Genomic DNA, 22,983 nt, shown 5'->3' with positions numbered 1-22,983 from the left:
GAGCTACCGGCGCCCGGGGCTGGTGGCCGCCGCGGACGGCTCGCCGGTGCCGGCGGCAGCGCCCGGCCCGGCCAGGCCCGCCCCGTCGCGTCCCGCCCCGCCGCGCCATGTCGCTGAGCCCCAAGCACACGACGCCCTTCTCGGTCACCGACATCCTGAGCCCGATGGAGGAGAGCTACAAGAAGTTCGGCGGCATGGACGGGGCGGGCGGGCTGGGCGCGCCCCTCGGGCCCTACCGCCAGGCGCCCGTGCCCCCCGCGGCCGCCGCCGTCCCGCAGCACGTCCCCGCGGGGGCGGCCGCCTACCACATGCCCCACGGCGTCTCGCAGTTCCCGCACGGCGCCGTCGGGGGCTACTGCAACGGCGGGCTGGGCAACGTGGGCGAGCTGCCCGCCTACCCCGAGGGGATGCGGGGCGGCGCGGCGGCGGGCGGCGGCTGGTACGGGGCCGGCGGCGACCCCCGCTACTCCAGCAGTAAGTGCGGGCGCGGGGCGGCGCGGGGGGGGGGCGGCGGCGGCGGCGGCGGGGGGCGGGCGGGGGAAGCCGCGGCCCCGACGGGGCGGCCGCCGGCGCTGAGCCGCCTCTCCCGCTCAGTCTCCAGGTTCATGGGCCCGTCGGCCGGGATGAACGTGGCCGGGATGGGCGGCCTGAGCGGCATCGCCGAGGGCGCCAAGGCCATCGTGCCGCTCCACGCGGCCCCGCGGAGGAAGAGGAGGGTGCTCTTCTCCCAGGCGCAGGTCTACGAGCTGGAGCGGCGCTTCAAGCAGCAGAAGTACCTGTCGGCGCCGGAGCGCGAGCACCTGGCCAGCCTGATCCACCTCACCCCGACCCAGGTGAAGATCTGGTTCCAGAACCATCGCTACAAGATGAAGCGCCAGGCCAAGGACAAGGCGGCCGCCCAGCAGTTGCACCCCGACGGCGGCGGCCTCTGCCAGCAGCCCTCGCCGCGCCGCGTGGCCGTGCCGGTGCTGGTGAAGGACGGCAAACCCTGCCCGCCGCCCGGCAGCGGCACCCCGGGCCCCGGGCAGGCCGCCCCCGCGCCCCCCGCCGCCGCCCCCGCCGCCCCCCCCGCGCACCCGCACCCCGGCTCGCTGGGGCAGGCGGCCGACCTGGAGGAGCTGTCGCCCAGCCCGCCGGCGCTGCACGGCCCCGTGCCCCCCCTCGCCCCCCTGGACTCGGCCGGCGCCGACTACAACGGCGGCATGGTCAGCCCCAACCTGCTCTACGGCAGGACGTGGTAATCGGTGTGTCCCGTGTGTCCCCCCCGCGACCCCCCGGCCCTCCGAGACCGGACCCGCCGGCCCAGCGCCTGCGGGGACCCCGACGGACGCCCGTGGGCCCCCGCGCTCCCCTCCCGCCGGCCCCTTCCCGTCCTTCCTTCTGTTTTTTTTTAAGGCCTCTCCGGTTTTTTGGATAAACGGCCCCGACGGCAGCCCCGCGGCGGGGCCGAGTGCGCGTCCCCGCGTGGGCTGCGGGCGTGACCGCGGCGCTCCCCGCGCGCGTGTGTGTGAACGTGTGAGTGCGCGGAGGGTGTGCGTGTGCACGTGTGTGCGTGGAGGGTCTGTGTGCACGCGTGGTCCTGGATCCGCGTCCCGCCCGTGCCGCCGCATCCCGCCCGGGAGCGCCCCTGACGGGGCGGGGGGAGCCGGGGGACCGCGGGGCTCCGCTCCCGGCCCGGCCCCGCTCTCCTGCGGCAGCCCCGGGGCCCCCGGAGCCCCGGCGTGTCTCGTCACAGCCCCGCTGAGCGCCACAATAAACCTTCTGAAGTGCAACTTATCTCGGCAGAATTAATTTCGCGGGGGTGCCCCCGAAGTGCGATTCCGCTCTTGTCCCGATCGGAGGTAAATTGAGTCGCGACTCGAGAGGCGGCGGCGGCGGGAGCCGTGGCAGAAGAGTCCTGGAACGCCGGCGCTCAGATTTAAGGGGAAAAAACCGTTTTTCTCGTTGTTGTTGTTAAATACCGCTCAGTAAATGAATGACCGCGCGTGGACGGGGCGCGCGTCCCGCGGAACCGCCACAGCCGCCGGCCCTTCGCTCCGCTCCCGGCGAGCTCAGAGACCCGCGGAGATGACGGAGAGCCCGGGGATTCCCGGGGCTGGACCCCGCTTCCCGCCGGGATGGAGGGCGGGGATCGGGCCCCGCAGCGCCGGGGCCGCCGGGCCGGAGGATGCTCCACGGCACAGCGGGGTTTTATCCCCGCGCCTCTTCCCGGGGAGACCCCGCGCGTCGGGAAACACTTCTCGGGAGTTTCCGGCGATTTTTTTTCTTTCTTTTATTTTTAATTTTAATTTTATTTTATTTTTAACAATAAAAGGAAGCCTTGTTCTCACGAGTCGGCTGCTTCGTTCCCGGTGTACGGGCTGATGGACAGCACCAAAAGCCCCTTCCTTCCGCCTCCCTCTCAGTCTCCAAGGATTTAATTCCGCACACCCCCTGCCCCGCTCCCCCATCCTCGGGGGACCCGCTGGCCCCGGCCCGGGCAGGGGCTCCCCAGCCCCGGGCAGTGCCAGAGCCCGCGCCGCTCCCGGTTGTGCTGTGAGGGAACGATTCTGGGGTGGAAAACAGGGATTTCAGCCTCTGCCAGACCACGGGCCGGCTCCCGGACCCCTTCCCGAGGCCCATGCGGGAGCCGGGAGGGGAAGTGGGGCGTTCTCCCGGGCGGGGAACCGCAGGGACACCCCTTCCCCTCATGGCAGGTGCCACATGGGGACAACCAAGGCTCCCTCCCTTTCCACAGGGGAGTGCTTCTTCCCACTGGCTCCCACGGGGGACAGCACAGAGCATCTGGGGTGTGAGTGATTTCCCCCTCCAATTCTGTCAAATCCAAGGGGATGTGCCAGGCTCAGCTCCAGCTTGGAAAAAAAAAATTCTCTCTCTAGGTAGAGCAGCTTCAGGAGCTCCACAGGGATGCTGTCCCAGGGTGACCCCCAAAGCCACCAGCAGCTGGGGTGCAGAGGCAGCCACAGCAGAGTCCGAGGACGGGGGATGCTCCACGGTCAGGCCCTGCATCCCACCCCTGGGCCATGGATCCCAGGAACCCAAGCCTCTGGGAGAGCACACTGCTCCAGGCATCGCTCCCAGGGCCCAGGAGGGCATTCCGGGTTCATCCCACCTTGGGCATGTGGCCGACCCACCCCGCTCCTTCCTCCACCCCACTCCCACAAAAACTCACCCTCGCTGCTGGTTTTGACCCGCTCAAAAAGCAAAACGACTTTTTTTTTTTTTTTGAGCCCCAAATCTTTTCCCATCCCAGGGAGAAGGCCGTTCCCGGCTCCCGGAACGCTGCGTGACAATGAAGGATTCTGCTCCACCCTCAGTCACTTGAAAATAATGAATCCAGTTTGATGATTCCTTCCTCCCAAGGTTACACCCGGGTCTGTCTGGGCTTTTCCCTGGTTGCTGGTGATTAACACCTGCGCCCTGGAAGGAAGGAGCAACCGAGCACTGGGGCATCAGGGGCCAGAGCAGGGCTGGGAAGTTTACTGGTTTACACAGTACATGAATCTAAGGGAAAAAAAAATCCAAAGGGAAAGCTGAACTGGATGCTCTCCTCATTTTTTTTTGTTTTGTTTGTTTGTTTTGTTGCTTAAACAAATATTTTCAATGCTAACATAGAGGCGGGGAAGAACTATTTTCCAAGAATTCAACATAAACGCGGGCGCGCAAGTAAAAGATAAAAACAGGGCCTGGAGGGGGTTGAAAATGAAGCACACGCTGCTGCTCAGAATTTCAAAAGCCACTTTATAAAGCAAATAAAAATATTTACCGATTTGGTACACTCACACAGAAAAATCCCTAGAAAGAGGTGCTAAAAACGAACGGAATCTCTGCCCTTCCGCGGCTATTTTAAATTAGGTATCAAACAGACAAATCCACCTCCCCTGCTCGGTTGTGCCCCCAGTAACCAAGCCAGAAACGGGCAGGCGTCGCAAAAGTCGAAATGTTTTACTTCCAAGTCCCCAAAAAAATCCGCCCCTCTGCGAGACACTGAAGGAACATCCGACCAACATCCGACCGGGACTGGCGAGGGCCGCGTGTTCCAGCGCCGCCGGCTGCGCCCCGGGAGTCCATCAAATCCCACTTCTGGGCATTCTTTAAAACTCCCCAGCTGTTTTCAGGCTCTCGTGAGTGGAGCAGGGGGTGTTTGGAGTCCGGAGCGAGGGGCACAGCTCGGATACGTAAGGAAGACAGCGCAGCACCCCCACCTCCTCCAGCGGCTCCCGGGCTGCTCCACAACCCGCCGCTTCCCGGCCACGCGGCCCCCCTCCCAAAAATTCATCAGCACCAGGTCCATAAGAAATGTGCACATTTTAAACAAGTTTAAAAACTACAGGGATGGTGCTTAACAGTTTCATCGATTTCTTTTTTTTTTTTTTCCCCCCTCCCTCTCCCCCACAAAATAACAGAAAGAACAAAAAGAAAAAAAAAAAAAAAAAAAAAATCCGGACGTTTCCTATATTTAATAAGAAAAAAAAATAGAAGCCAGGAGCTAATTCCAGCTGTACCTTCCTGCGGGAGGAGGGAGCGGGTAGGGCCTCCCGGGGCCATACGCCTGCAAGCAAACAAACAAAAGCAAGCATTTATTTTTTGGATTAACAGCACAAGTAAACAAGTTGGGAGAGCTCGAGGCGCCACTCGGGACTGGAACAATGCACCCTCCACATCCCCTGCACAGAGAGGTACCGAACCCCCTCCACCACGGTTACAGGGCTGGACATCCAACAGCTCTCCCAGGAAACACAGGCAGGGCTGAACCCCCGGAGGGGAGCGGGGCTGCAAGCACAGCACTGGCCATGGCTTCACTACGGGAAGCAAATCCACCCAGAGCCAAGGGACTTCCCAGCAGTGACACCTCTGGGTGTGCTTTGCTTTTAGAGCCCCAGGCAGAGAGCAGCAGGTGGGGTATCTCACACTCAGGGCAGACAAACACAGCTTCTTTTTTTTTTTTCCTTAAAATACTTATGTGTATGGAAGTATTTTAAGGAAAAAAAATGGAAAAATGTAATTTTTACAGAAGCAGCATTTTCCAGATTCATTCACACTTTAATAGTAGGCCAAAGAGACCTAAATCCCACTCTGGAAATCACTCCAAATGAGATTTATTTTTGCACTTAAATTTAGGCATTTAAGACATCAACTATCAAGCGAAAAATCCACTGGAAAATTTCACAGAATCGCCGGGAAGCATCTTAAATAATTTCCAAACCTGACATACTGCAGAGACCAGAAAGTAAACTAAATACGGTGCACCAACACCACTGACAGGCTTTGTTCGCCCCTTACTTGGGGTGTTTTTGGTGGGGAGGGGAAGAGGGGCTGCCTGTCCTCTCTTCCAAAGAGAAATCCATCTTTACCCCAGCCCACGGCAGCCGAGACATCCCCGGGAACCGCGGGGCCGGCGACCCAACCTGCCGGGAGGCTCCCTGCAGCCTGCACGGGGAGGGAACCTTGGCGGTTCCTTCCCAGGTTTGATTGCAGGCAATTAAAAAAGGAAACAGGTTGGTTACATCCCTTGGAAAAAAAAATAAAAAAAAATCCTTGAAAGCCAGCAGCAATCCCCGTGCAGAGGGACAATGCCGAGGCCCGGGAGAGCCGCGCGCGACGCCGATCCAGGCGCTCCGTTGTGTGCGGCCACAGGCTGGAATAGAAATGCCCAACACCTGCACAGCACCACCAAGTTTATTCTTTCGTTTTCTGGGAGAGCTGGAAGGCCCCAAAGCCCCACTCTCCCAGGGAGCCCCCCGGATCCATGGCAGCTGCATTAATTTTGTAAGCACTCCGCAGCAGCGCGTTTATTAACCTCTTCAGGCCGCGTTCTGTACGCTGTAAAAAAAGAATTCAGAGGTGAAAGGGCCCAAAGATAATTATTTATGCTGCTACGTGTCACCACTTCCACTTGAATCCCTTTTCAAGGCTTTAACGCTTTGAAATTTGCAGGCAGCAAGGCCGGATTCAATGATTGGGTTGGCACCCGAAAGCCTTTCAGGTACCTTCTCATTTCGCTCCAGCCCCGAGGAAATAATGACATTGGAAAGTTCATTTAAAAATAACAACAACAACAACAAAAGGCAACAAAAATCCAAGGGGAGATAAAAAACAGTTGGAAAGCAACACACTGCAACGGGAATTTTTAAGGAAGTAAAATTACTGGAGCTGAAAGATTTGTCCTCAACACCCACTATGTGTGGGTATAAATAAAAGGGTTGTCACCACCTGGTTCTAACACCTCCTGCACCAGCAGATGGGTCTGTGCCAGTGCCAGGGGAATTCTGGTTTGGACAAGACCACAGTATGATTCAGGCTGTGGGTGCCACGAGGCTCTGAGACAGCTTCCCAAGAGGGAACTAACCAGGGATGCCCTTCCCAACCCTTCTGGAAGGCTACTCCTGCTCACCCTCGTGACTCCAGCTGTGGCTGCTGGGCACTGAGATTTAAGGTTGGGAATGAACTACCTGGAGCACAGACTCCTTTAGCAAGCACAGCCCCCCACGCTGCCCAGGACAGAGGGCAGGGCAGAGTGTGCAGGCAGGCACATTTGCTCAGGGGTCTATTCCCCTGCCCAATTAAACACTGCCCAGGCTCCACTGGCACAAAGATCCTCCACTGATTTCTCTCCATCATCCCAGCAGCCCCTGTTATGGATTACTGCAATCAGGCATTTTTTCCTCTGGCTCTGGTGTTTTGGGTAAACCTGTGCAACCCAAAATGAAAGACTTTTGAAAACTGATCCTACTAATACACCTCATCCACATTTAAAATACAAACACCACTGGGGCCTAGTTGGGCAAAGGTTCAAGCCCCACTACACTTCCCCAGTAAGCTCAGAATGACCATCACCCATGCTGGTGAGTTCTGTTGCCAGTTAAATCCAGTGCTGGCAGGATTTGTACTGGTACTGCCTCCCCTGTGCTGCTGCTGTGCCAGGTAACACAAGTGTCTCTGCACTGGGGAGGTGGGCAGGCTGAGAGGAGGGGAAAAAAAAAAATCTAGGAGTGACTAAAAAGTGACTTGTCTTGAGCTGAGCCAGGTTCCAGGAGAAGGCACGTTTCCAACAGTTTGTGCCTTGGTTTCCAGGTAAAATATTGGGCAACTGTGCTGTCACCCAGCAGCTGAGCCCTCCTCCTCCCCAGCACTGAGCAGTAACCTTCCCACAGTTCTGACTTCCCCAAGCAGCAACAGAACCAAGAGTTTAACCTAGATACCTGAAATCTATTTTAAATCAGCATATAGCACTGGAAATGCTCAGAGATCTGGAACAAGAGTATATAACAGGTCACATTTTACTGGGAACAACCCCCCCTCCCAAAATTCCCTAAGCAAAGTCACCTGCTATTTTCAAGCAGCATTTTCAATCCGTGGCATTTTCATGAACTGCTGACAGAGTCACCTGTAATTTTGGATGAGGTTCTCCCATCATGTTCCCTTGTTTCCATGTAACCACCCGGAGCTATTTTCACATGTCCTTCCCCAGACATGTTTATTCCTGGGGCTACATTTGCATTAAGTAGTTTTTCAGCTAAGAGAAACCCAATAAACACTTGAGAGCAAAAATACAGGAAGTCGTAAGAATCCACATTTAAAACATGCCGGGGAGAAACCCTTCTGACCCCAAAAGGTGTAGCCGTGGATTCCCTCACAGGAGAGGTTGGAACACTCGCCTTCAGGTGATGTTTGCTCAGGCTGCAGGAAGAGTGAGCTGTGCTAATGAACAGGGTGGTGGTGCAGTCCTGGTACAGACCTCGTGCCAGGGGAGGACAAGGCTGGGAAGTCACCTGCCCCTGCTCTCAGTGGGGACACAGTAACACACAAAAACCAGCTCTGGAATGCCCTCCCACACCACGCTCCCTGCCCACAGCCATGCCAGAAGGAAGCCCTGGAGGGGAGGAGGACAGAGGGTGTTCCTACCTGTCTGCCCCTGTCCATGCGGTCCTCGGGTCTCTGGGGGTATCCCATGGGTCCCATCCCCTGGTACTGCGCCGGCTGGAACTGGTTGGGGGACTGCAGCATGCGGTTCCAGGCAAGGAGAGGAGCAGCTCCAGCACTTCTGTGGAAGGAGGAGACACTGCAGTGTGAACCCAGAGAGTCCCACAACACGTCCCCCAAAAGCGGGTTTGTCTCGGAGCTGAACAGGGTCCCCTCCAGCCGTGCCTGCAGCGGGACTGGGGGGGGCCAGGCGCTAGAGAGAGACCAGGGAGGGGGGGATATCTCCCCAAATTTCCCTGAAGGCCACCTTTGCTCATGGTTTCCTTCATCACAGCTTGAAGCTGCACAACCAGGTGCTGCCACGAGCAGCAGATCCAGAGGTTTTTCCAATTCCCTGGGAGGTTCCTGTCCACCCTCTATTCCGGGGGCAGATCTGCCGACTCCCCCGCGCTGCTCCCGAGCCCGGCTCAAAGCCCAGCTCAAAGCCCAGCTCAAAGCTCAGTTCAAAGCTCAGCCAAGGGTTCCCCACCGTCCCAGGAGTAAACATGTGCCACACGGGAGCCGGGGGCTTTCTTCTCTGAGCGCCCAGACTCCTTCTGGGAGCCCATTCTTCCCAGTTAATTGCAGGTTGCAAATGAATTCTTACGGCGAGTATTCGGAATCTAGGCTAGGGGCCTTGGCTGCTTTTTCCCATCCATTATTCTGCTCAATATGTCAGGAGGTCTGATCGGGAAGAAACCTTTTCAAGTTCTATTGATGCTGTTTTCAATTGACCACGGTGACCTAGCAACATAAGCACTAATTGGCACGGGCTGACTGACATTTGGTGTACAGTTTAGATGGGAACGCAGACCCCACGTCCATTATAACCCAGTTTGCCATGCCAGATTGCCAACAGCAAGAAATGTTTTCATTGCCTTCGAGTGCCTATTCTGGCATTACAATTACAAAGCAACAGGTATAACACGTCGAATACCGTTTGATTAAAAATATTTAAAAAAAAAATAAAAATGCTTTGGGCACGATCTGGTCGTTAAAGCTGAGCACGGGTGAGGGAGGGACAACCCCTCACAGAATGCAGGGGTTCTGCAGGACAGTATCATCTTGCAAAGGGAAAACAGGGATAGTGGGGATAGTTCATCTTCCCTGACCCCCCTTGATGAGGGAGTCGGCAGAGGCAGGGCTGGTGGGAGATGGGGACAGCAGAGACAGGGCCTCCATAATCCCAGATTTACCTGCTGGGATGGGGACTGCAGGGAGCACAGCACTGCACCCCAGATTTACCTGCTGGGATGGGGCCAGCACTGCATCCCAGATTTACCTGCTGGGATAGGGACTGCAGGGAGCACAGCACTGCATCCCAGATTTACCTGCTGGGATAGGGACTGCAGGGAGCATAGCACTGCATCCCAGATTTACCTGCTGGGATGGGGACTGCAGGGAGCACAGCACTGCACCCCAGATTTACCTGCTGGGATGGGGCCAGCAGGGAGCATAGCACTGCATCCCAGATTTACCTGCTGGGATGGGGACTGCAGGGAGCACAGCACTGCATCCCAGATTTACCTGCTGGGATAGGGACTGCAGGGAGCACAGCACTGCATCCCAGATTTACCTGGGATGGGGCCAGCACTGCATCCCAGATTTACCTGCTGGGATAGGGACTGCAGGGAGCATAGCACTGCATCCCAGATTTACCTGCTGGGATGGGGACTGCAGGGAGCATAGCACTGCATCTCAGATTTACCTGCTGGGATGGGGACTGCAGGGAGCATAGCACTGCATCTCAGATTTACCTGCTGGGATGGGGACTGCAGGGAGCAGGAGCACTGCTGGTTTATCTCCTTCACTGCACATCACTCCTTGTCTCTCCCAAGAGCCTCTGTCCAGATGTGCTGAATTTCCACCCTGGAGACCCTTTCCAGAGGCAGCCAGGCTCCCAGACAACCCTGGAGCTCGGGGAGGAGCTGTGATTGTCCTGGCCAGGCAGGAGTCACAGCCAGCTGCACAACACCAGGCAAAGGGAGCTGTGAGAACTGAGGAGTTTTGGGAGGGGAAGGACTTTAAACACACATTCCACCAGCTGGAGCAGAGGCAAAGTTGGAATCAAGACAGGTAGAGACAAGACTAAATGGATGAAAACAGGCATTTTGGATGTGACAGTGGTGTGGTTTTGGATGCAAACTGCTTTTGGTTTCACACTAAAGCCTACAAAGACAGTTGCTCCACCTGGTCAGAGTAAGACCTGCCTGGATTTTAGGAAAGCATAAGGAACACCTGTCATCTCCAGAATCAAATAACTTGATTCCTGTTTAGAAAAATATGAGTCCTGCTGGATAAATACGCAGTTGGTGAACATGACGTGGAATACACGGACTAAAAATGGACATGCACGAATGGTAAGTGGTGATACTGAGCTGTGTGCTGTGCTTTTCACTCCAGGAATGCACAATGTCACCCAAATCCTCCCTCAGAAGGAGCAATGATGTAGTTAAAGTTCATAGCAAGTCACACTTTCAGTGACTAAACACTCAAAGTCAGTATTCTAAGTTAGGATGAACTTAGTTCATACTTATTCCTTTGGATTAAGTATTTTGAGTACTAACTTTTCCCCCCCACCATGATTCCTAGAAAACAGCAGACTCTCCAGGATGAATACACTGCTCAGCCTTAAGGAAAACTACTGGGAAATACCTACACAGCCCCAGCTCTTGGGCTTTCATTAACAACCATTCTGTCTCTGTAACAAGTGCTGGTGACAAATACAACTGAGGGTCACAGGCCAGCACTTGCTCCATGCCTGGAATGGGAGAGTTTGACACAAATTTCATTTGTCATTAATATGTACTTGGCACAGAGTTTAAACTTGTTATTTTTATGTGATGTTTAGTGAAAAGTTGGGAATTTAACAAATTAAACACAACAATATTTACATGATGTTGTTGGGGCATTTTTGCTCAAGGCCATCTGAAACAGTGAAATTGGTGATTTTCAGTCAGAACTACTATGGATTCTAGAGGATAAACCTGGAAAAAAGGCTGCAATGCATTTTCTGATCCTAAAGCTTGTTCTTAATTCACAGAACTATTAAAAAAATAAATTAGATTTTCACCTTGTAAACAGAAATATGGAAATTACAGGACTCACAGCACTTGACTTTGTGTTCATCCAGTGGATCTATTAATTGGTGAGGGTGGAGATTTGCACACAGCAAAAGCTGCAACCAAAAAGGGACTGTGCCACTTGAAACATCCCAGGAGCTCACACTGGCAGAATTATTCAAATCACTCTCCAGAGTTACCCCAACTCATGATTCAGCTGAAAGATATTCAGCCAGGACAGCTCAAAGACAGCCTCAGGAGACATTACACTGTCAAACATCCCCGTGTTCCAAGCTCAGACTCCTGGGAAATCTCTTCTGTGAGCAGGTCAAGCAAATGGTTTTGCTCCATCTCCCTCAGCCAGGAAATGTCCCTCAGCCAGGCAGCACTGCAGCACTGGATTTAAGAGTTAGAGATCCTACATAGGAGGCAGGACCCGCTGGACTATGGAGAAGCAGCTTTACACTCCTGGTTTTTATTCCCCCCAGGCCTGGGAAGCAAGAGCTGCTTTAGCCCCCCTGCAACACTCCATCCCTGGAACAGCACGAAGGCTCCAAGTTTTCCAGGTAGCAGGGACAGGGCTCCTGGCTCGTGTCAGAAATCAAGGACATGGCAGCCTCCTGCCAACCCTCTCTGTCTGAGCAGGCTGCAGCAGGGCTGGCCTCCCCCTCACTTACTTTATTCCTGGGAACAGAGGTGACAGAGGACAGAAATCCCTGGCTGCTCTCTCCCCTGGCACCTTGTTGCTCCTGGAGCACCTGAAGGCACAGCAGCAAGCTGGAACAGCCCCGGGGGGGAGGCGGTTTGGGAAACCAGCAGCTCCCAGGGAATGAACTGGGAAACCCAAAATCCCTTGCAGGGGTCAATTCAACAGGTCCAGACACTATTTCCTGCACCAAGTCTCCCTGTGTTTAACCTTCTGCTTAAGTCTCCGTGCTTGTCTTTGTACAGCAGCTCCCTCAACATCAGCAGGTTTGATCTGCTTCCCAAAACCCAAACCTTCCGGGAACATGGCAAAAGTACTGATCCTCAGAGCTGGCAAGTCACAGATTTTCATAAACCATCCAAGGTGCAACAAAGAAAAGGCAAGGACAAGTGACAAACCTGCAGCAATCCTTCAGTAAATAGTCCTGTATACGTTGGATTTAATTAGGGTGTGGGAGCAGCAACTCCCATGGCCCAAGCAATATTGAAGCTTGCATTATAAACAAACCTTGCCTCACAATATTCCACATGGATGAGGCACAGGATAAGGGAGCCAGACTTGGTTCAGTGGGGATCAAAATGGTTGCCATGGAAAGTGGCTGCGGAGAGCTCAATAAATTCTCCCAAAGCCCATATTTTCAATGGCCAACATTTGCAAATAAAACCGAGGGGAAAAAAAAAAAAAAAATCTGTGCCTCGGTGCAGAAACATCCCTTGTGTGCTCTCCCATTCCTCCATAAACAGAAATAAATATCATTATTCATAGCTGCCACAGGTACCCTGAGTTAATATTGAGTCCCCCCACCGAAGGACACACAAGCCATCAATGAAGGAATGCATGTAAAACATCCCTGATTATCAAACCATGTCACATTCCTTCTATTCGATGGCACTTATTGGACTGCAGATTCCATAATCCTTCCCTGAGTCCCTTCTGCATTTAATTCAGTTCAGCCTTAAGTAGTTAAAGAAACTGTTTTCAGTGGCAACTAATAACTACTGACCTACAGTGACACTGCCCTACAATGGGCTTGTCAGCCCTGAAAAACTTGTACCAAAGAAGCTGATTAGGACTTCAAGAGGTTTGTAGCAAGAATCAATGGCTGGTCTGTACTAATGCTGCGGCTGCAGCACAGAAATGATAAAAGTGGAACACCATTAGTTATGCCTCATTAAGCTCCACAGCCCTCCTAAAAAGAAATTTGTTTAGCCTGTCCAAAATCTAATGCAGTTTTAAGCTCTCTGTGTCCAATTTCATGGTATCTCAAAAGCTTCAATAAGATAAAGGCCAAAGAACCAAGAACGGTACCAAAGCACCAACAGTAAAGTTAATTTTGAAGCCTGATTTTAATGGAAAGTGTTTTTGCCTTTTATTTATTTTTTTTTTAATTCAAACTACTCGAGCCTTTTAAAGGATGAAGGCCACGTAGCGTGCTCTCAAAACATAAATAAATCACAGACCTTAATTAACTTAAAAAACCCCGCTGTAAGGCACCGTTTCAACAAACTTAAACTGCAACGTTCAAAACAAAGGAGGGGAAAAAAACCCAAACGTTGGGAAGGCTGGCAGAGCCCCATCCACCCTCCTGGGCAGGTCTCACAGAGCTGCCAACCCCTCCTGCCTTACCTCTGTGGTGCCTGCTGGAACAAGGGCGTGGGGCCTCGCCAGGACTCCTGCGGCCGAAGGTCTGGAGGGCAAAAACAAAATGGTAAAGTAAGAAAGAGCAAGTGAGACAATTCGAGAGCAGTGCTCCACTCCTGGGTGTGCTTTCAAGGAGCCAAACAGAAAAGCTCAGGCTGGATATGCCACGAACACACTCCAAGCCATCAGCTCCTGCTGCCTGTTTGGACAGAGCCCTGCTGGGAGCTGATAAAAGGCAACCTTTTTGGTTTCAGTACGCCCAACAGGCTTCAGGTGATAAGAAAAATGAGCTGGAATTGCCAGGACTACTCTGGTTAGTGCTTGGACTCTTCACAGGTGTCTCCTATTGGACTGTTAAAGATGCATAACCTTGTCTGTTACCCTAACAATTTAATCCTCCAAGTATATTCCTCACTCCATAAAAAACACAGATACACACCCCCCTGCTGTATCATCACCACGACACACCATGTTTGTGAGCCACAAATGTGTAATAGCCAAAATATTTAGGCTTTTGGCCAGTTTGGGAAATTGGCCAGTTTCCCTTCGATTGGGCTAAGTTATTCCATACAGGAAACCACAAGGATGACCAGGGCATGGAATAAAGTGAACGGTCCCACTTTATTCATGTTTAAATAAAGTCATATTTAGGATACAAACCATAAAGGATTCAATAATATAAAATAGAAATGTATCATCATTAAAGATGGTAAAGGAGCTAACTTAGTCAGTGACCACATAACAATAAAAAAAATCTATTAATGACCTCTGAGATAATGGAATCAGACTGAATTAAGCCTTTTTTGGGTAAAAAAAACTTGGCCAGAGCCCCGGCACTGCAGCACGGGAGACCACCCACTTCTCCATTGTCCCCTCCACCCAAACCAGCTCTTTACAAAGCCGAGGCAGGGCCGACACTGCTCGGGCAGGACACGCAATTAAACGGTTGTTGTCCCTCTAAATAACCTGGTCAGCAAACAGGATAAAAGCAGCAGCCCCTCAATGGCGCCCGGGCAGCCCCGGCCCTCGGAGCGGGCGGCAATCAAAGGCTGCAGCTCCACTGACACCTTTCATGGCTTTCAATGGCCTTCGAGTGGGACCTCATTCCAACAGCTGCTTCCAGCAGCGGGAGCACGGCCACGCCGGGACACGGACACCCCGGCACGCTGCCAAGGGCTGAGCACACAGGGAAGCCTGGCGAGAATTCCAAAGGGAAGGAGGGGAAAAATGAAATAAATCAATCTGTGCCTGTCTCCCAGTTCTGTCCCAGGCAGGAACCTCTCTCTGGGTGTGCAGGGCAGGGCGTGAGCAGCCCCCAGCAAGGAGAACATGGGATAAACCTCCATCCCCGGCGGCTCCGCTCTTCCTGCTGGAGCAAAGCCAGTCCAGCCCACAATTCTTTATCTGTACCCCATACAGAGTCGTTTATTAAACATTACATCTATACACACAACTACATCAGCCAGTAAATAAACCTCTCTCTGTACACACACACTGTTACCCACAGATGCTCTCAGCAGGTACAATCGGTTATTTTCCACCCAATTTCCAACCAAACCAGTCTAAGGCATGCCCAGGACTGAAGATGGATGTGTGGCACTTTCCTCCTGGTCAGGCCTTTCCATGGCCAAACAGGCTGTCCCCACACAATGCCATGTTTGCTTTGGAATACAAGGGGAGGGCAGCACGGGAGAACCCACAGTGCTGCTCTGGGGGAAACAAGCAATTAACACACCAGAGCTTTAAAAAAAAACCTACAAAGACAAAATTGCTAAAAAACCTGTAAAATTTTAAGTTTGGGACACCCCAAGAACATCACCACTTTCAACCAAAAACACCCTAAGATGACTGTTTCTAATAATTCCCAAGTTTCACAGACAGCAGCACCCCAGAGACACGGCAGAGCTGAGCTCTGCTCATCATGTTTCCAGACCCTTCCTCTCCATGCCAACAAGAAAGGACCCAGCTCTCCTGCTGTAACCACACCTCTCTGCAGCTCTAGGGAACAGTTTAAGAAAGAGTTTAATGAAATCATCATAAAGACATTTAAATCCACCTTATTACTATTCATTTGTATGGCTGGCAGAACGATCTTGGAGGAAAAGAGCTTGGAGCAGTGAATTGCACTTCAAAAAGACACCAAATGGGAGAAGAAATGACAATTAATATTTTCTTTAGGCTGCAAAACTTAGGCACTTCCTGAGCTATAAGGCCAAAGAAACTGCCTTCTCTAGTAGCTCCTCAAGCAACAATTTATCTAATCAGGGTGGCAATCAAAGGCAAGATTTTGTGTTTACTGATTGCACTAATCAAGATCACTTTTCAAACGCAGCTAATTGACAAGTTTACCGACTCCGACGAAAGTCACAAATCAGATGTCCTGCGCTGCAGAAACCAGACCTGCCATTCCCAGAGCGCTGCCACCCCGCACTTGACTCCCCAAGTTATCAGCACAGACAATTATTCATCAGCTGAAAATTGGCACATCCGAGTGAAATCAGGGAGCACCGGCGAGGAACACCCCCAGCCGGCTCTCGGGGGAGAGGTGGCACTCGGCCCGACTGCATCGCCCTTCGGGGGCTGATTGTGCTGCAGCCTACACAGGGACACAGCAGACAGCAAATGAGAAGTTGCTCTGCGTTGGTCCCACAAAATGTGGGAGTTTTAACCACATCAGCTGTGGTTTTTCAGGAACGTGTGGGTTCCAGGCGCTTCCCAGCCCAACTGTGTCACACCGGACAGTGGCTCTCCCACAGCTGGGGTATGGCCCATTCCCAAACACATCCTTCAGTGTGAACACCCAAAAGGCTGATCCCAGCAGGAATGCCAGGCTATGACACCTGGATGTGACCTCTAACAAGGGTTTAAGGAACTGTCTCTCCTTGGTAGAAGAGCAGTTGAGACACGTGTGCTTCATTCATCAGGCGGGCTGGGGCCTGACCCACCAGCCAGGCTCCAGGATGTGTTTTGGGAAGTCCTTCTAGGGAGCAAGAACATCCTTCACGCTGTCTGCATCCATCCTACTGATGGACATGAGCTACCCTCACAGCTCTGTTAAACCACGAGGCACTGAAAGGAAGACCATCTCCAAACCCAGAGTCAAGCGCTGCCGTAATTAGTCGTTGAGACTTCACGCCGCAGTCAGTGTAAATTAGAAGTTAATTAGAGTTTAAGACTAATCTCCTAGGACAACTGGGCGTTGTCAGAAGAGGAGGAGAAGCACAAGCCAGTGAAGTGCCAAGGAACACATTTGCAGCATGCTGCACTGCCCTCTCCCACGGAAACACAGTGCCAGGAACTGGCTCCGGACAGCGGCGGCTGGATGAGAGCTCTGTGAGTACCTCCTTGGTAGGATCAGCTCCATGGACAGGAGACAGAGGGAGCAGCTTTCCCACAGAGTGCCAAGACTTGACAGGAACAGCAGTACAGGGACTGTTGGGCTCCTGAGAACTTTCTCCCCAAAGCCACACAAACTTTCTGATTTTGGAAGATGAATGTGAAAAGGTGAATGCCTGTCTGGTGGTTCTGCCTTCTTGTGTTTCTTGTTTGTTAAAAAAAAAAGAAAAAAGAAAAAAAAAAGGTTGCCCTTTAAGACAAGTTAATCCCTCCAGGCTCATATTCAATCCACCTCTCTACTTAAACCAATCTGGTTCCTTGCACAAGAAATCAGCACTCACCACTCAGCTTCCCTTCCTCCGCTCTGGGACTGGACACTGAGTTTCAGTCAGTGGCCACTGATATTATTTATTTATTCACTGTCTGATACTCAGCAAAGATGCCAGCAAGATGCAGAGAGGGTGACAGCTTCACTGGGCAGCAACTAGTCTAGATGGGACAAAGCTCTGGAGCTCAAACTTCATCTGTGTCAGCTCTTCAGATGTCCAGCACTTGCAGAATTCAATACTGCAGGATTTCACACCTCCTTAGGCAGTTGAACCAAGCGTCCTCCTGTCTCAATCCCACCTGAGCACAGGTGAAGAGGCACCTTTTTTCAAGAGCACAAGCACTTCCTTCCCAGGGAAGGATCCATCCATTTTGGGTCACACAGGATTTCCTGGTGATGCTGAGATTCCACCACAGATGGAATGTGTTCCAAGTAACAGGCACCAGGAACCCTTGGTACAGGTGGGTTTTACAGTGCTACTTTTGCTATTCCATTGGAATCCAGAGCACAGGATTCCAACTGGGATCCCACTTGCAGGCACTCTGCTCCATTTCAGCACATTTCCCTACAGCAACCCCATAAAGGAGGAGCGACAGAGAGGAGCAACACAAGGTTAATGAAGGCAGGTGCCTGGACCCTCTTATTGCTTGTGCTGGTGCCACAGAGCAACCCAAACCCGTTGTGCTTTCCAAACTCTGAAATGCAGCAAGCACTTACTTGACAACAGCTTGGGGATCTGCTGCTGCCCCCCCAGCAGGGGCCTGGCGTAGGGGCTCCCGTAGGCTCCGATTGGCACGGCGTTGGGATACATCCCTGGCATCCCTCTGTCCCTCAGCATCGTGTGCCTGTGCCGAGCGAGGAGAGGAGAGGAGAAAGATCAGGGTGTTGGGATGAATTCCATCTTGCAGCACAGCTGCCACCCGGCCCAGCCAAAGCCCCAGCCCTCTGCAGCGTGCCAGCACGAGGCAGGGACGTGCTCGTGGATCAGGGCCCAGGCACATCCCGACACACGCCCGTGCCCTGGGAGCTGCTCCCGGGGAAGTGCTCACATTGTCAATAACACAGCTGGACTTTTCTTGGTGACTGTGGCAAGGAAGGACAGAAGAGGGTTCACAAGTCCAGCCCCAGAACAACTCTGCTTCCCAGCACACGAGTGCAGGGAAAGGTGGTGCCTTTTCTTTCTCCGGTTCCTCCAGATCCCTAAGATAATAAAGGTATTTTCTCTTCCTAAAGAGACACTTCAGACTTCAATTTTATTTGCTAGTATTAGTGTCCTTTAAAACATTCTCTTCTCTGGCTCTGATAAATGCATGGCTCCTTGCACTCCCCAGTGTGGAAAGGCATTTAACTTAACTTTAATTTTTATGTGATACACAACCCCAGCTTGTTCTCCCTTTCTCACACTACACTGCAGCACCTGCGAAAGTCACTTGGATTTCTGGACAACTAACAAAAACTGACTGTGGCAGTGCCTGGCAAAGGGACAATCAAACAGATTGTATGGTGCAGCACCAGGTTTTTACAGCTTTTTCATTTCTAAAAGCATAAAAGACACTCCTGTCTTCATTAACAGTCTTAATTATCACTTGTGTGCAATATTCCCATTGTACCTTCTGTACTTCAAGCAAGTATCCACCAAACAAGTTTTAAAAAAACCAAAACAGCAGGAAAGCGAGTTAGAAACATTTAGGAGATTAAAAAAAAACAAACCATCCAGAAGCAAGCAAGGCATCGCTGCAAAACCACTGTGACGTTCCCTTTGCAGAACACTGATTTCAAACATCGGACGCCGAAGTTTGGAACACCAACACCCAAGACAGTCCATGCCCACCCTCTCTGTTTGTTTTTTATTAATTCAAGAAGCAGAACAGAAGGGCTGCCACCCCAGCAGGGCAGCCAGTCCCCCCAGCAGGCTCACCCCAAGGTTCTAAAGGCCGACTGGTCCAAGTGCACTGGTTTCCTGTCTCGGTTGAAGCCCAGCTGTGGCCTCCAAGGCCTGCCATCGTTGTTGGTTTTTTCCCAGTCTCCTGGCTTCAGCACTGGAGCAGGTTTCCTTAGCAATAAAAAATAGTGCCATAAATATTTATCAGGGCCAGCACTCGGATGAATAAATCACACTGGGATTGTTTGAAAGCCGAGAGCTGACACTTACTTTGCCCCAGGTAACACCGTAGCCTTGAAAACAAAGTCTTCAGCAAACTGTGGATCTTTGAACGAGATGCTAGGAGAAAATATTTGAGGATTAGGTTCACTTCATAATGAAGCCAAAGTGAAAAGCAACCACTGCTTTATTAACAGTGATGCACACAACAAGAAAGAGCCATGAACCCACGACTTAAACTGCAGAGGGAATTTCTAGCACATGGATATGCCGACTGTGTCAGACTGGGACGTCTCCATTATTTTCCAGAGGGTGACCTTTTTTTCTCCCCCGTTCCAGAAAGGAAGTTCCATGCCCAGAAACCAGTCAGAACCACGTATGGGAAGGAAAGGCTCTTCTGCAGACCCTCGAGCAGCCAAAGCACTGGCTGTGCCTGCTGGAGCTCAAAGGCTGCCACAGGCAGGGGACCAGGGGCACTTGGCTACAAGTGGGATTTCCCAGAGCAGGGATTTTTATCCTGAAAGGCAGTTCCAAGCAGCTCCCGCGGAGGGATGCATCCCTATTTTCAGGGACACCTCACAGACCCTGAGCTTTGGGCTGTCTAGTACCAGACAAACTAAATAGCAACAGAGCAAAAACTGTCTGAAAGCTTCATTTCTACTGGTACAACACATTACAGAGCACTGGGTTCGCAATTCCCATCTCCTGGTGTAGTATCCAGCTCTCAGGCAGGTCCCACCAGGGACATGTTTGAAGCACAGGACACCAACCTGTTCTCTCAGTACCTACCACCTGACACAGAAGAATGCCTGGGGTGCCAAGAAAGCTAAAAGCAAATGGCTGAGTAGAATAATGTCGCTCTTCCAGCTGAGATGTATCTGCTTTTTAACACCAAGAATGAATGAGACTCCAAAGAAAGTGAAGAATGGCCCCTTGGAAAATTCAGCCTCAGTCACAGGAGCTGAAGAGCAGAACCCTGACTGCTCATACCATCTCCAGAGACAGGAAGAGAAATCCTTGCGACAGAGAGATGGAGAGAAGTGCAGAACAACTCAGAGCCCCTGACAGTGGCAGATGGAAAGCCAAAACCTTTCTTTAACTCATTACTCACAGTAACTACATCCCCATTTAGAACATCCTTCCCACAGCATCCTGACAAGCCACAACTCAGCATTTCTTCCTGCCTGTTCTAGTTGAACCAAGTTAGGCCCCTTTGAAGGAAAAAATTACACAGACGGATCACAGGCGATTTTCAGTGTCTCAGGTACCTTATGTGGCTCAAGAAGTGAAAGGTTACAGGCCCAAGCCTTGCAAATCCAACAAGAAAACGCCACACTAAAATGAGTTTTGATTGCTGTGTGTTGTACCCCACTGCATTAAACCCAGAGGTCACTGACCTGACTGCAGAGTTTTGGGTGAGATCCCGCAGCATCGGAACAGGAGACTCCACCACCCTGGGCAGGAGAAAAACCTCTGTCAAAACATCAGGTAACACATTTCTCACCACTTGCTGCTCTTCCCCTGGTGCTCTGTCAACTCAGCCTGTGACACCTAACAGGGATTTGAAAATTAACTTGCCTTTCCCCTAAATCCAGCACTTCTGTAAGGACTGGACTGATCGAATTCTTATTTCTCAATGCCACAGGAGTTTTCTTTTTCCTTTTCCTCCCAAGAACAGCTCTGACTTGCTCATGTTCCTCACCAGCCATGACAAGAATGGAGAAATGCCCATTAGTGTGGCCTGGGATCCATTATCTGTGCAACAAAGCCAGTGTTTGTGCATTTAATGCAAACGAGCTACTGAACACCTGCTTATGCCTCCGAGCACAGTTAGAGAAATGAAAGGTGAGGATTACTCTGATCATTTCTCTGACTAAATGCATTCTCTAGGAAACAAAAAATATGAGCATTCTTCGCATGTGTAGCTGGGAACAGTCCTGAATCCAGTGCTACAGGACAAATGGAGAAAGGCAAAATATGTCTTAGATACCACTATCTGGATTTTTCTCTAATGCAATGCAGGTTAGCATATAAAAAGCAGAGTTTGGGTTCTTTTAGGCAATGTGCACTAAAGGGAAGTCACATCAGCCCACATTCATATTCATACAAAAGCAGAGAGGCCAAACCAACACCACCTTACTGAACAAGGCCCCTGAGCACTATGACTTCTGCTACCCAGGTCTTGTTTATCTAATAAAACAACTATTAAATCCATAAAAATCAGCCTTCCACAGGTGAAATGACAGACAAAACCAGATTCACCAGCAACTACACACATCAGGGCACTTCAAAGATTTCTGAGGCTAAGAAAAGCAGGATTGTGGGATGAAATTTTCCCTTGGTTGGGATTTTCCATGCGCTGGAGGTGACACATGCCTGCTCCGAACCCTCAGGTCAAGAGTGCTGAGCCTCAGAAGGCCTTGCTGGGAGCTTTAAGCTTCTTGTGGGCATGAAGATACTTCTATTGAAACCCAGCTGTAAGTGAAGGGAAGGTCCCTGAGCACCAAGAACCCAGCCCAGGCCACACTCACTGGTCCGGGAGGACGGCGTTGTCGTTCAGGGTCAGCTTCCCCTGGATCCCGTGGCACAGCTCCGGGGGGATGTCCACTGCCTGGGGAGGGCAGAGCTGCTCAGCTGGAGCACTTTATCAGACCTTCAGCCCCCCCATTCCCACAGGCCCTCGAGAACAAGCACAACCCACCTCTGTGTTTTTGGTCTTGTACTGCTCCACGATGAAGTCACAGAGCGGGTGGTGCTTCCCAACAAAGAGAACGTCGCCACCAAGGCTGTTCCTTCTGCCTGGAAAGGTGAAGGGAATGGGATAAGAGTTCAGAGCAAAGAGGGAAGGAAGGAGCACAGCAGACCTGCAACGCTGTCCTGGTGACACCTCCACAAAAGCCAGGCTTCACTGTGACTGGGGAGAAAGCTCTGAACATTCTTGGAGAGTGTAGGAAGGACAGTGTCTGCCCAGAGCAGGATGGCTCTGCTCACAGGGGCAGCTAGCAGACAGTAAAACAGCAGGAATCTCATGTTCAGTGAATTTAATATAGAGTAACACCGCAGATCCAGACAGGCTGGGTAAAAAAATCCAACCCAAAATCCTCCAGGTCCCACACATCTCCCACAGCCCACCCACAAGAAAATGGAGAAACAAACACCTCCGTTTGCCTCTACAAGCCACAAAAACAAAGCCAGCAGGATCACTCTAATTACCAGCAGAACCCACGAAGAAGAGTCTTCTCTTGAGTTATGAGCCATAACTCAACCCAACCAAACACCTGTCACACCTTCTTCACTTCGGGTGAAACACCCAAGAGGCAACAAAATATCCCAGTTCTTTAACAAAATATCCCAATTCTTTAACAAAATATGCCAATTCTTTAACAAAATATGCCAATTCTTTAACAAAATATGGCAACTCTTACTCTCTTCGGGGGTGAGGTCAGGGTACACTTCCTCCAAGGCAGCTCTGAGGCGTCGCTCGTCCACAAAGGGCAATAACGCGACACCTGCAAAACCAAACCAGTGTTTTTTCACACCTGCTGAGAAAACCCAAAACAACCCAAAAAAAAAAATAGACTAGGATGGAAATCTCTGATAGATTTCCTCAGCCAAGAAAGGGTTTCCTTCTGCCACAAAAATCAAAAAGCCCTGGGAAATTTACTATGAAAATTCTTCAAATTTTCACTTCTGTCGCTCTGATTATTGGTGGGAATCTGCAGTAATTAATTTAATTTTGGTTTTCATTTCCCTTGCCATGAACACCACAGCTTTTCCTGGCCAAGGTGACAGGAGAGGCTTCCCAAAAAGCTGAATATTGAGAGTTTCTTGCCTGCATCAGTTCAGT

The 22,983-nt window shown here is 51.6% G+C and overlaps 2 protein-coding genes across 2 annotated transcripts in view; one reads left to right on the top strand and one right to left on the bottom strand.

The window, feature by feature from the left end:
* Positions 1-63: 63 nt before the first annotated feature.
* Positions 64-1,960, top strand: NKX2-4 (NK2 homeobox 4). The gene is made up of 3 exons (XM_032682987.1): positions 64-474; positions 595-1,244; positions 1,786-1,960. The coding sequence occupies exons 1-2, from the start codon at positions 108-110 to the stop codon at positions 1,239-1,241; spliced, it is 1,014 nt and encodes a 337-aa protein (XP_032538878.1). The 5' UTR covers positions 64-107; the 3' UTR covers positions 1,242-1,244; positions 1,786-1,960.
* Positions 1,961-3,721: 1,761 nt separating this feature from the next.
* The window catches only part of XRN2 (5'-3' exoribonuclease 2), a 37,975-nt gene continuing 18,713 nt past the window's right edge, over positions 3,722-22,983 (bottom strand). Inside the window, exons 21-30 of the mRNA XM_032683155.1 lie at positions 22,562-22,645; positions 21,838-21,935; positions 21,668-21,747; positions 20,534-20,590; positions 19,188-19,256; positions 18,954-19,088; positions 17,753-17,880; positions 13,357-13,417; positions 7,906-8,044; positions 3,722-4,552 (exon numbers count right to left, since the gene is read on the bottom strand). Coding sequence (XP_032539046.1) covers positions 4,490-4,552; positions 7,906-8,044; positions 13,357-13,417; positions 17,753-17,880; positions 18,954-19,088; positions 19,188-19,256; positions 20,534-20,590; positions 21,668-21,747; positions 21,838-21,935; positions 22,562-22,645 — 914 coding nt within the window. The 3' untranslated portion in view covers positions 3,722-4,489. The remainder of the gene's footprint in view (positions 4,553-7,905; positions 8,045-13,356; positions 13,418-17,752; positions 17,881-18,953; positions 19,089-19,187; positions 19,257-20,533; positions 20,591-21,667; positions 21,748-21,837; positions 21,936-22,561; positions 22,646-22,983) is intronic.

Source organism: Chiroxiphia lanceolata, chromosome 3 (genome assembly GCF_009829145.1).
Source record: "Chiroxiphia lanceolata isolate bChiLan1 chromosome 3, bChiLan1.pri, whole genome shotgun sequence".
In the NCBI taxonomy this organism is placed as follows: Eukaryota; Metazoa; Chordata; class Aves; order Passeriformes; family Pipridae; genus Chiroxiphia; species Chiroxiphia lanceolata.
Note: the sequence above shows the minus strand (reverse complement) of the source record. Positions and strands in the feature narration are given on the sequence as shown.